This window comes from Falco punctatus (assembly GCF_963210335.1).
Source record: "Falco punctatus genome assembly, chromosome: 5".
Taxonomy (NCBI): domain Eukaryota; kingdom Metazoa; phylum Chordata; class Aves; order Falconiformes; family Falconidae; genus Falco; species Falco punctatus.
In genome coordinates, this window is record NC_137584.1 from 56,178,658 (window position 1) to 56,192,579 (window position 13,922).

A 13,922-nucleotide genomic window follows, 5' to 3' on the forward strand; every position below is an offset into this window, starting at 1 on the left:
CTGTAATCCCTTTCAATCTACAGAAGAAGAAGTAAATGGAGCAGCTCTTCTGGCTCTTAATGATCGTATGGTGCAGCAGCTGGTGAAGAAGATTGGGCACCAGGCAGTGCTGATGGACCTGATTAATAAATACCAACAGCAAAAAAGTGGGCTAGAATCCCTTACACACTGTTGTGAAACAGCTCAAAAATTTCCAGAAGTAATCAGTGGGTGAGTTTGTATGTGGCACAGGAAGTATTAGTCTGTGTATAGTTCTATTCTTTTCACAGCATTTTAAAATTGCTATTTACTAGCTCTTTAGCTGTAAGTTTTAACTGTTTTTTTATACTTTGGATATCTCTAACAGCATGTGAAATGCAAAATCAAACCTTGGGGTTTGAAACAGGACATCAACATTCCTGAACAACACTGTTACTTAATCTTAAACTGCTTTTCATTTCCAGTTCTAGGACCTAGTTTTCATTTAGTTGAAGCATTATCAAACATTTACTGAAGCTAAGATTTTCTGTATTTGAGACACTAAGCTTTTGAAGGACTTCTAAATGTTTGCAGGTCTTGGTGTAAAATCATGATTTAGCCAGAGATAGTATTTGTGTCACAGGTGTATTTACATTCGGTCTCTCAGGAAGCTCTGGACTTGATCTAGGTGTAAGCATTTAATAATCCCACTGTGTGGAACTAAATAGATTTTTAGAAAACAAATTCCACAGAGTCTGCCTTCACTGAGCACCGTTTATTTTCTTGTTTGTTTGGGGTTTCTTGAGGGGAGGGGGGCAGAGGTTGTGGGTTTGGTTTTTTTACATTTGGTGTTTTGGTGTGGTTTGGTTGGGGCTTTTGTGTTGATTGGTTCCCTCCAGTCCCTCCCCTCCATTCTGATCTATAGTAAATCTTGTAGGATTTTTTTCCCTTCCCTTCGACTGAGGAGAGACATCCTGAGCTCTGAGTGGTCTCTTCTAAGCCCACGAATCCTGACAGTAGAGGATGCCTTGTCACGGATGCAAAATGCTCTTGTTTGAAGGAAAGGACTCTAGCACTAAGCCTCCATTAGTACACAGTAGTAGCCCAGCAAGAGTAGATCTGTAGAGCATTCTCTTTTCAACCAAAACGAGTCCAGGTCGTGCACTCTGAGATGACTCCACATTGCAAACCCAAGCGTGGTAAATGGTGATGACGGCATTATTTTCAACCAAACTGCACTCATGAGCAGAACTAAACTGCTCATATCGATAAATCCTCTTGTCCTTGTGGACAATATAATAAATTGCAGAATTATTTCTCAGTCAAGCTGGTTCCCAGAACTAGCTCGCCCTGCTGGTACCAGTGCCAGGGTGGAGAAGGCATGACCCTCTTGTCCGTGTGGAAGTATTTATGAAACCCCTTGGGTAAATGGTCCTGAGAGGGTGCAGGAAGAAGACAATATCACTGCATGTGGGATTTAGTATAGACCTGAAGTATGCAATCACAGCCAGCCTTGGTTTTCTGCACTAGGGTCCTACCTGGCTTGATTTATAGGAGGCTCCTTCTATGGAGGTAGAGCAAGTGCCTGCTCTGAAGAAGACTGCTGCATGTGGGCCTTGTGTTTCATCCACGGTGCAGTAGATACATAGTGGTTTCAGCAGGGGCATTCAGAAGAAAACATGTCCCTATGCTTAGGGCAGTTTGAATGTTGCTTTGAATATTTAGATTTTGTCTGTGACTTTGTCAGGGATGTTTGGCTAGGCTGCATGTCTGATGTGACCATTCCCTGTGTACTTCCCCAGTCCTGCAGGTCAGGTGTTAGCATCTCACAAGGAGCATGTGGCTGCAGTATTGTGAGGGCACAGCTTTTCTGTGAAGTTCTGCGGATTCCAAATAAAAATCAAATGCTGAAAATCTCAAGTGTTAGTGAATATAATTTACCTTAAAATATTTCCCTACCTAGTCTTCTTGCCTGGAAAGTAAGATGCTGGTGTCCCTCTATTTACAGGGAAGCTAGGTAAATAAGCTGCTGCTTCTGAAACATTTTCTGTGTCAAATTCAAGCGTGTTTAAGAAATGCATTCAGTCATGTATTTTAGAATAAGTAAAAAAATATCAAGATATTGTATGCTGTTTGGGGTATAGAATGATGAAAAAACTCCTACAGTAAAAACAGTCTTTTATTACAAAACTAAAAGCTGTATCCTCATATGCAGGTGGCTGTAACTCACTTTTTAACTCTGGAGTGCCTTAGTGATGTACTTTGAAATGATTTTGTCTGTTCGGTACATCTTAAAAAAAATCCTGTAAGAATACTTTCTTTTGACCTAATTCCAGGACTTATGACTAGAATAAAGCGTAGAAGTCACTGTTTTGAAGTAATGTAATAACATTATTTTTTGTAAGCTGTTTTGACACAGAAGAGAAAAACCAAAAATTCATAGATCCCTGATATATGTGAAGTAACCTCATGTTTCCTCTACTGCTCAGTGATCTTAGGCTGACTTGTCATCTTAGTCATGTGAGCAAAGTCACTGCACTAAGGTTCACAGTTAGCAGCGCCCATAGCTGACTCTGTGGTCCCACAGTGGCAGGGGACAACTGTGAAAAGAGTCTGCGTGTTCCTAGCCTTTCTTTTGTGATGCTCAAGCTTGGGTGAGAACCAACCACCTTTTCTGTTTTGCAGAATTATTTCTCAGTCAGGCTGGTTCCCAGAACTAGCTCGCCCTGCCGGCACCAGTGCCAGGGTGGAGAAGGCACTGCTCAGGGCAAGGGAGAAAGCAGCACTATAGCAGTCTCTTGGGTCAGCTGAAACTGCTGTGGAGCTTCCAAGAGTTGTCAGCAGTATTTCCCTGTTATGTTTCTCGCATGAATGCTAGCCCAGTGCTTGTTGGTGCACTCGTGGCCAGCCATCTCTTTATCCTGGTGTCTTCAGCCCACCTTCTAACCGTGTGTGAATTGTGCTCAGCTCTCTGCTGGAAACAGAAATAAAGTCATTGCTTGAATGTAGAGTTGTGAGTATGGTAGGTGGACGCTGTGTAGAAGTAACAGACTCATGAAAGGACACCGAATGTGACTTAACGTCTCTAGCAGTTTCGATTAGGACACAGAAATAGTATCTTTAGTCTGTTGCTGTTAAGGTGGAAGTGTTTTGGGTCGTGCAGTAGAAACTGTATTTCTGTGCGTGAGTACCTCACACATAGATGTTACCAGGTAAATACCAAGATGCTTTCCAATCTCAAGATTGATTGTTTCTGGGAGCCATGTAGAGAACATACTGGATATTTTTTTGCTTTGTTTTAACCTGATAGCTGAAAAATATTGATGCATGAAAAGGGGAAACTCCCTTCATAAACTTGGCAAACATTAATGTCACTTCTAATAATAGCCTTTTATGTGTGACTGCAGCTGAGGCTGGAACAGTTTATAAAGCATCTTTGGAGTTCAGAGGTTCTGAAGAGATGAGGTTCAGAAAAGAAGCTATTTCCTCCCCTCTCCAAAAAAAAAAAAAAAAAAAAAAAAAATTGACTGCCATGAATTCTTGGTAGTCAGTAACGGTAGCCCCTATCTTAGCTCTGCCTTTCCCGCAGTGCAAGGTAAAACTGTTGATGCTGGCTTCTACCAACAAGAGGAGAAGAAGAAATGACAGGAAAATGAGAAGGGAGAGATGTGGACACAAAAGTTAAATGCAAAGCAGTGATTTGGACTGGCACATAGCAAAGTGAATATCTGGAGGTTTTGGTGCTAGTGATGGGCTAGACTTGGAGCAAATAACCAAGAACAGTGGAATGTGAGACAAGGTGGCATTTGGGGATCTTCTACAGTGGTTGGAGTAATACAAAACTGACTTGAAGGTTCAGGAGTAATACAAAACTGACTTGAAGGTTCAAGATGGACTTTAACCTCCAGAGAAAACAGCGGTTCAAGGTTCTGATTGAGTAGAAACTGCCTTACAATACTGCGTGAATCACTCTTTCATGCCACCCCTTGCATATTGTAATGGTTAGTTATTCCCAGAGATTAGTGTTATCAAATTTTGTCACCAGAATGCGTAAGCTAACTAACAAATACCATATGGATATATGGTTTTATTTAACAGTCTGTCATATTCTTGAAGAAACAGAATGCACACATTATTTTGATTCAGAATATCCCACGCAAAGAACTATCAAGGACGATTAACTGAAGTAATTGCTGCTTAGGACAAGGCAACTTTGAAGAATAATTACATCCTGCAAAGTTGGCAACACAAGACTCTTGCAATCAAGGTATATCCGATACTTGTTGAACAGATCGCCAAAGATGGGTCCTTAAGCGAACTACCTTCATTATAATACTAAAAATCACACCCCTTACACCAGATGCCCCAGCCCACAAAGAGGCCCTTCCTCAGTGAGCATGCCTAGTTAACCACTAAGATTGTGTAATCAATATGTAGATTACCATCCAATCAGTGTTAGAGGGTTGGAAGTTAACAAATTAATACTCATGTAATCATGTATAAATCTGATTGTGGAAACTACCAATGTGTGCTAGCTCACCTAGCACCCGAACTTGTGCAACTTTGTATTAAAAGCAATGTCTTGCATTCCTAGACTTTTTCTTAGATTTTGCACACTGGGTAATGAACTCCCTTTTGAAACTACATTAGGAGATATCAGGCTATGAAGATGGCAGCTATCCTGCAAAACCAAGAAGGTTTATTTTCTTGGGTTTTGTAACTGTCGTAATTAGAATATCACTAGGCAGCAGTATTTACAGTTTTCCTTTTATCTTGTCAGAGTTTGGTAATCGAACTGAAAGATTGATTAAGATACATCAGCATCATGTAAAATCATGACTATTCAAGATGTTAATTTTTGTACTTTTCTATTTCTACCACCAGTATTTTAGAACCCTAAAATATCTCTTTTCTATAAGCTATGCAAAACCCAACAGTGAAAATACTTAAATCCTTTTTTTTCTTTTTTCCTTCCCCCCCTTTCAGGGCTACCAATGGACAGATGTTAAATTCTTCATGTCCTGTGGAGCAAGAAAAACATCTGTGCTTGGCTGAAAATGAAGAACTAATTGATCACAGAGTGCTAAAGCAAAAGTGAGTTTATAATGCATTTACTAAGTTTTCCTTACCTCTTGAAAATTACATAAACACTTCTTTTTGCTTTGTTAAGACTAAACAGATATTTTATAAAAGATGATCGTATTTATTGGAGGCCATATCTAGGTATATGAAGGTATGTCTAGGTATATTTAGAAAACAGCAGGAGCAGGAATTTTTTAGGATTTGACTGAATGAAAAAGTCTAATGGTGTTTTTTCTGCCCTCCATCCTCAGTCCTTGCTCACTATCTCATATCTTACCTCAGGCAGAGGACAAGATACAGGTTTGTCTTTATTAGTCTAGTTTTTAAAATTCCTCTTTTACGGATGTGTTTTCAACATCAATGTAGCAAATCAGTCATTATAGAGTGGAATATGGCTATAAAAAAATGATGTGTTTGAGACATCTTAAATATAGGACTTGGGAAGGTAGGCATGCTGATTTCATTTGCATGCTCATTTTCCTTGGGTGTCAGAATGAGTCTCCCTAAAAACTGGATACAAGACCAGTTGCTGGAGTTTTACCTTTTTTTTTTTTTTTCTCCTGCATGCTTTTCCCCTTTGAGATGGGCAGTTTGTGTTGTAAAAGCATCCCGTTCCTTTTTCAAGGCAATTGTGTTCTTGTTTGTGAATATTTGTCTGCTTATTGTTATCCCTGTTTATTCCCACCTGCTACAATTTCTTCCCTTGCTACCATTCTCCCCCATAGATGTGACTGATGGCTTCACCATTCTGAGATAAGGGGATGCCTTCCTGCAAAAGTGCTTATTTTATCAAAAGTAACAAGGAGTTATGGATAAAGCTGTCTGGGAACAGAGAAGAGGGCTTAGTGAATCACATAGTTAATGCTTTTAAAAATAACTGCTACAAGCTTCAAAAAAACCAAAACAAATACCCCAAACCCAAAGATCTTGTCAGCACTGTTATCAGTGAAACAAACCCAAATCACTTAAACCCTTGGAATAAACAATGAATATGACCTTGCAGTGATGGGGTTTGGCCTGTGCTTCTAGAGCATGCTTATTTTTAATTGACGAGTAACTTGCCTTGTGCTGTATAAAGTTTTAAATGGGCTGTGTGAATCAGTGTATCCTTGAACAGACTGGCTTTAGGAAAAGTTCTCAGCAAGCGTTGTCAGTAGGGAGCTTTCAAAGGGCCATAATGGCCTCTTCAGGGAAAGGGACTGCGGAAGAGCAGGGCCAGTTCACCGTGGGGCGGAGAAGCAGGAGAGGGAAGTCTGCCACTGTAAATGAAATGCCCATTCTCTGTGAAGTAGTAGATGGCCTAAAAGTCTGTGGAGCTGTGACGATTTGTAGTCTTGAAGGCCTGAGTAAATTTTATGAGGGCTTCTCTTTAAAGGTCAGATGAGAAGCTGGCAAATGTCTTTCTCAGAAACGGCTGTTTTAGCTGACTGAGGGTGGAACTGAACAGCCCTTGCATCCATTAACCACTGCACGAAGTTCACGTTCATTCAAACGTTATTCAAATTCAAGTTAAATACTATTTTTGGAGGTGAATGCTGCTGTTTAGAGATGCCTGTGACTTCACCTACAGTGATAAATGTGATATTATAGAGTTTAGGTTTGATTTTTTGTTTTTTTTTCTTTTCTTTCTGCCTTCTTTTCCCTACAGTACTCACTGCATTTTCAACAACCGATGGAAAATCTTAATGTTTTATATGCTTGAGGAGATTATGCCACGTATAAGCAGATTGTGAAGGGTTGAACAAGACATTTGTTTTAGAAATTTGATTATGGGAATAGAAAAGCTGCTTTGACTACAGTATGATGATAGATTCTTAGCCTAGAGTGTAAAAGTAACCCACGTGTCTATTCTGCTACTCCACTTACTTTGAAAGCTGGGTTGGTTGGTTTGTTTTTCACTTAGGTTCCAGTCTATGGGTTTATGTGCCACAGTGAAAAGTGGTTTCCATTTGACTAATGGTGGCTATTTTTTGTATTTTGGTATAATATTAATTGAGATTTCTTTTAGATCAGCTAGTAGCTTTTTTCCATTGCTCTAAATTTGCAGTGTTTAAAGTCTGTGCATTTGTTTCTCTCTCCTAGTCTCTCATCTTAACTAATGGGGAAAGGGAAGCTGTAGCAATACAGGGAGGTGGTTTTGCAAACACTCTGGACTGCCTCATTCAGAGTAAGACGGAGCATAGGTATCCGTTTCTCCTCAGCCAGGCCAGATTTGGAAGAACAGCTAAGAATGATGTTGACTTCCACTGTTCCTCAGTGTTCCCACCTCACCTGTTTATTTGTCAGCAGAGCAGTTATTATAAGCACTTCCAGAGTCAGTTCTGCCAGGGGTTAGTTTAATTCAGTGGGATTCATTTAAATGTACAGTTCATATAATTGATATTTGGCCAGGGTTACACTTGTAGCTTTTGTCTCCTCATTCATGTCACCTAATCTGAAGAAGAGGAACATAAAGTTTTGTGGGTTGGGTTTTTGGTTTGTTGTCTGTCATCCTCACCCACCCTGCAACACCCATCCTTCAATAACTGGCATGGTTTTGCTCAAAATGAATTTGCGGGTGCTTTTATGGATTATTAGTGCTGGTGAATTGGTTCAGAGTTTCTCTCTCCTGAGTACTATAGTCCTAACAACATGTTAAGTACACGCTTCTGTATTACTAAATATTACAAAGATATATTGCAAAAGTATCAAAGCAGACTGTTTAGTACAAAAAGCAAGAGTAAGTAGATGCAGCAACTATATAATTTTATTTTCCTTGTGTTGAAGTGTGTATACATATAACCAGATGAGGTTTTCAGGTTACCTTGGTGGAATAACTTTTTACTAGCAACTACAGAAGTAAAAAAAGCCAATGTTTTTTTTTTTTTAATGTCCCAAGAAAATTAATCTTAAAGCAGTGCTTTTCTGTGGAGATAATAAGATTTATATTATATTTATATAATTATAGAGGATAATTCAATAAATACATTTCCCCTGTACCTGCTTTTCTGTATCGGAGTACCAGCAGTTTGATGGCTCATGGCAGCCTGGTGTTTATCTTGTTGCTAAGACAGAGGCTGTCATCACTTGTAAACATCTGATACTGCTGTGAAAAAACAACCTTTTATTTGTTGGTTTATACTTTCTGTCTGCCTTTCCTCAAGGTGTTTGTTTCTCAAATGATGTCCCTAATGTATCCCTTTCTCATTGTTTCCAATATGATGGTCCAGCTGCTTTCCTTCAGGAGTGATGTCCTGATACAGGTTTATTTGTACATTTATTCTTTCTGTAACTTTCTATAACATTTACTCTGTCTGTATTCTTTCTGTATTTCCATGTGTCCTGTAGTTCTTGAGCATTGCATAACTAATTTGCTTGGAGCAGGCTTATGTGCACAAGCAGGATAACAGATCTTCTGCCCAGCCTTGACAGCCTTGAGCTTCTCTGTTTGCTGCCCATTTGGAAGGTGTGGCCAATGCTCAACTAAACCTGGGCCTGCTAAGTGTTCAAATACCAATAAAGCCATTGCCACCACTGACAGTATATTGGTGCTGGTGCCCACATAAATTTGGGCTGATAGCAAGGACAATGAATTGGAAGATTTGTTTGAAAATAAATTTGGCTCACATCTCCAAGACGGCCATGCTGGCCTGCATGATGGCAAACCGCTGTTCATCCATCCCTCAGCGGAGCTGGCTTGCCTGCTGCAAGCCCTCTGGAGGTCAGGTACCCACCAGCGTGCACTTGTGCAGCGTTTGAACGAGTAACACCCCCCTGGCAGGGACTGGAGGGGAGCAGAGCACAGAGCCATGCTGACTATGCCGTGTGTCTCCTCAGCTAGGGCAGTCTTGCATCTAGTTCGGTCGGACTGCAGGACACTGCGCTGACTACCGGGTAGCTGCATCTGAAGTGTGTTTTAGTTTTGACAAGTCATTCTGCTAATAATCTTTATAATAGAGCTCCTTCCTTTGCTTCTGCATTACCCATACATCGGTATTGCTGGTCTGTGTTTAATGTGTTTTCTCTGAAACATGCTTTAAAAAGAAGAAAAGAAGAGGGGAAAAAAAAGAAAGAAAATAAAGAGGGAGAGTAGCTAGCCTGAAAAATTGTTGCTTAGTCAATTATTTTGGATGATGTTGCTCTTTACACAAGACAGTAAATAGTACTTTTATATGTATACGTGTATACACATATGCAGCTTTAGTCCTACATAGAAAATCTCCGCTGGAGTGCCTTTATATATAACTTAAGTTTCTTAGTTTCTATGCAGAAACCTTATTGTTGATATCATCAGAATTATTTCTAGTAGATGTGATGGTCCTTTTCTTTGTTAGTTCATATGGACGTGAACAGCAGCCATAAACTCCCCCATGTTAAGTCTCTGACAATGGTCAATAGTGAAAGAAAAGAAGTACTCTCCATTTTGCTTAGAAGTACAGACATCGGATGCTTCCTTTGATTATACCTTTTCAACAATTAATGTTTAGGTATCCTAAACCATAAATTGCATCTAGCCCATTAATTTCAACAGTGAATGATTGAATCTTTCTTCTAAGAATTTGTCTCGGTACTTCTGAAGCTATTTATTGTTTCAACAGTAGATTCCCCTGTTGAATGATGTATCCTAACAGAAAAATAATTTCTTTTTTGTTTTGATGATTCTGAAAATGACACTTAAACTGTTATTCTATCTTCATAAAAACCTGTTATATCTCTGGGGTTTGTTTTGTGTAGGGTTTGGGGGAGATTCTTTACATTTAGGTTTTCAATTTATGTGGGCATGAAAATTTCTGCCACTTTTTTTTTTTTTAAAGTCAGCATTTCATGTGTCTGTAATTGCAGCAGGAAGCCTAAGAATACTAACTGGAATTTAAAAAAAAAAAAAACAAAACAAACAAACAAACAAAAAAAACCAAAACAGAAGACTCACAATAACAACATCTCTGGGCTTGTCGCCTCAGTCTTTTAGAAGTCAACTGGACTGACAGTTTTGGAGCACTTGAGGTCAGCAGAGCTGGATTTACTGCTATGGTGCTGTGAGGTTTTCCACAAAAGTTTGCAGGGGAAAAAAAACGTTTAATCTCCTTTTTCCACACCAGAAATGAGCCAAGTCTTACAAATGACTTGCAGGAGATACTAACTGCATTGCCTTGTTAAAGTGACTTTGCTAGCAAAGCCCTTTTGATACAACATAACACATCTTACATGGGTGAATGCAAATAAACACTATTTCTTTAAAATAGCCTGATTTAGCGGGCAGTTCTGTCAATCAGATTCCCCAAGGAGCATTTTCTCTCCCCCAATCTGTAACTTACAGCTGCTGCTCTCGCATGAGTTGGAAGTGCAGAGCCTTCACTTAAGTGATGCAGCTCCGCAGAACTGAAACTGTCAAAAAATCTTGACTCCTTCTAGAAGCAGGTTGTGTCTGCATCTCACAAACATATTTTTTTTTTTAAAGCTGATTAATTTTTTCTGTAATTCCGTACTCCTACTGAATGTGATGATTTCTATAGCAAGGATACTGCAGGAAAAGCTGGCACAGGAGCTGTGCTGGGAAATGGGCAGCTGTGGTGTGTGCGCCAGCTCCCGCGCCCTAGCCTTGCTGAAGCCGATGTAACTTCTTGTTCAGCCTAAAGGATACCTGCCCCTGCGTTTAGTGGGAACTGAAAGAATAAAAGACATCATCAAGCACTATCTAGACTGCAGATCGTAGACTCTAGGGAATAACTGGCAAACGCTGGGTTTGTGCTGGGAAGTAGGAAATGGCAGTGCAGTACATGAAGAGAAAGGCATGGGAATCCTTCAGGTACAGATCTCGAAACTGTGAATAGAAAAAGAGCACCTAATTTTATCTTGCCATTGAGAGGGGGAAAATAGTTTCTTTTGAATTTTTGTCTTCTGTCATTTCTTCCTTTTAATAGAACTAACCTTTGCAATCTTAAATATTGTCATAAAGCTGAAAGCATATTATACATGTATTAGGGAAATGCAGCATGTTCTATGCCTGCAGACTTCTCTTTTCCTTCACATCTGCAAGATCCGTGGGGTTTTTTTCTGTTCTGATTCTTCCTTGGCTTTGTAGACATGGACTTTTTTCCAGTCTACGAATCTTCAGACATGAGTGCCTTGCTGATGCGTGGTGTAAAAAGACTAAACCTTCAGCTGTGAAAAATGGGACTTTGTTGAGGCCCCACCCATGTGCTGAGTTTGTCTGGGTGTACTGAACATGGGAACCCACTGATGCCAGCAAAGTTCCGCTCAGCTGCCATGTTCGCTGACTGGGACCTGGGCTGATACAGCAAGTATAGGTGTAGCAATGAGTGCCATAGGCTCACGGACTTTAGTAGACAAGAAGAAAAGCTTATGGCACACAGCCTGTTTGTGCATGTGCTTGGCCTTTAAGTCACTTTTTTTCCTAAATGCACTAAAGAGATGCAGGAAACTGATCCTTGCCAGTATGATCAAGACGCTTAAAAATGACAGTCTTACTATGATCTAGTATTTGAATGTGCTTCTACCTCTCTACGGCACTTTGCACAGCTACCTTGATTGAGCTGTCTATATTGATTACTTACTTGTTACAGCTAATTCAGGTGACTGTGTGAGTGCACAGGGCACAGGGCTCGGCGACCATGATGCTGTGTTCGCTCACCACTGTTCTCACCAGTGCAGTTTAAAACTGTCATCTAATGGCCTGAGTGACACTGCAAGTGTGTAACTCTTTGCCTTATTTGCTGGGATTAGGGATGCCAGGGGTTATATAATTCAGATAGGTGGGTTTGCTCTGTCTGGTTTGGGTTTTTAGTTGTTTTTTTTTGTTTGGTTGGGTTTTTTTCAGCTGAAGCTCTTCCCAAATGGCTCAGTCCAAAATGATGTTATTATACAGTTTTGTGTCTCAGTAAACACACTGTACGTGAGCAGCGTAAGGTTGTAATGAAGCCAAAGAAACAGGTGTGTAAAACAGTGCTGTGACTTAGTACATTAAGTAAAGTGGTTATCTACAACAGCTGAGTGGTCAAAAGCTCTGTGACTAGTTGTGCCCTTACTGGAGAGATGCTTCTTAAGATGCAGTTCCACATTGCAGCTAAACATAAAGAGACCAGCTTGCTTCATCTGTGCTGGTATTTGTCTCACCTCATGGGGAGCCATTCTGGGGACATACCTAAGCCAAGAAGAAAAATTAAGAATTTTGTCTCTGTAGCTCCTTGAAGTAACTTGCTGCAGGGTTAGAGGCTTCCCAGTACTAGTAAGAAAGGGGTAGAGACATGTGACAGCACGGGGATAGGGGAACTGACATTTGGCAGGAATTAGCCATCAGATTGATTTAGCTGCAGCACCAAATTTCTAAAGCACTGAGAGAAAACATTTAGTAATTCGCATTTTGTGATTTTGATCTTATCCCTGTCACGGGTTAGCTAGAAGACCAGAAAGAGATGGTTAGAAAGAGGCTGTGTATGTTTGTACCTAAATCTCCAAATGTAATGTGCTTCTCCGCAGTCAAGGAAGGTCTTGGCTATACGCATGAATTCCAGCACATGTACAGTTTAACTGAAGTATTGTTTTAGTAAAACAAGTTTGCATGTGAGCATTTCTGGGGATAAAGTTTAGTGTGGAGTTGTGTTTCTTTTCAAACAAACTTGTATTTCATTGTAAAATATTACTGCATATATGTAACGTGACTGCCCAACAATGATGATTTAAGCAATAGCTAGTAAAATATTTAATCTCTTGCACTGTTGCAGTGTGAAGATTAAAGGAATTTTTGGATTTTTTGGATTTTCTTTGGACAGCAAGGAACTATTTTGTGTTGGGTAAGATTAAGAGAAGTAGAATTTGGAGTGTTTTTATTGTACTGGCAAATGTGAAGGGACTGGTGTATGGGAGAGTTACCATGCCTCCCTGGCTATTAGCCATCCAAACTGCAACAAAATTTTATTTTCTTCAAGTAACTGAGTATGGTTCGGTTTGGTTTCAATGGTACTAGCAACAAAAGATATTTCACTGCTGCTTAGATACAAATTACATGTTTTAAACTTCTGTCCATTTTTGAGCTAGCTTAAATGATAGCATGTTGATAACAGTACACAGTAACTTCCAGCCTGTCTGGTACATCACTCTCATCAGTAAAGTTGGTGAAAGTACAGGATTCAAACTTACAGGCTGCAGAGCTCCTCACTGGTGCTACATTGAACATATGCACTTTATTTGCATAGGAGGGATTTCCAAGTGATTTCAGAATCCGTGTTGCATTTTATTTTCTCATTTGTGTATTAATTTATCACCAAAAAAGGACGTCAATTTGTCTGTGTGGATATGTTGGCACTTCTCACACAGCTTTTCCTTCTTTTGAGACTGCAAGTACTAATAGAAGTTCACTGCAGTTTGCATCTATTGTTAACCATCAGTGCCCCATAAAATTTGGTGAGCTTGGAGAGACAGCAGCCCTGGCCATTTTGTATCTGTTTTGTATGGGGGGGGACGTGGTAGTGCTACGAGTACTGCTGCTACTTGTTAATATAACTACGAGGATCAGATGACAGTTCCCAAATGACTATTATTTTTTTTCAGCAGTGCATTGTCATTTGCAGTAGTGCTGGGGTTGGTACGGGTATATCACGGCTGTAGAGCTGCTGCTAGCCTGCGAGCTACCAACCTACATTAAGAGATGCCAAGATGGTAGGCAGCACAACTAGGTCAAGAATATTGACAGTTACAGACTAATCTACTCAAGAAGGTATTGAGATTATAACTGGCTGTAGGGGCCCAAAATGAGATATCTTCCAGGTATATAGTAGTCTTTCAAAGTGGTGTAAATTAAGCTATCACAAATGCCCCTCCATCGGTATTGCAGTTGATTTTGCCATTGGCTACCATGAGTTTGGTGAGGTGGTTTTTTGCATCCT

General features: G+C 40.0%; 1 protein-coding gene across 3 annotated transcripts in view; it reads left to right on the forward strand.

The window, feature by feature from the left end:
• The window catches only part of SAMD3 (sterile alpha motif domain containing 3), a 48,285-nt gene that overhangs the window by 7,468 nt on the left and 26,895 nt on the right, over positions 1–13,922 (forward strand). For all 3 annotated transcript variants that reach the window (XM_080390435.1, XM_080390434.1, XM_080390436.1), the window contains exons 3-4: positions 24–210; positions 4,945–5,052. In XM_080390435.1, the coding sequence (XP_080246561.1) occupies positions 24–210; positions 4,945–5,052 (295 nt within the window). The remainder of the gene's footprint in view (positions 1–23; positions 211–4,944; positions 5,053–13,922) is intronic.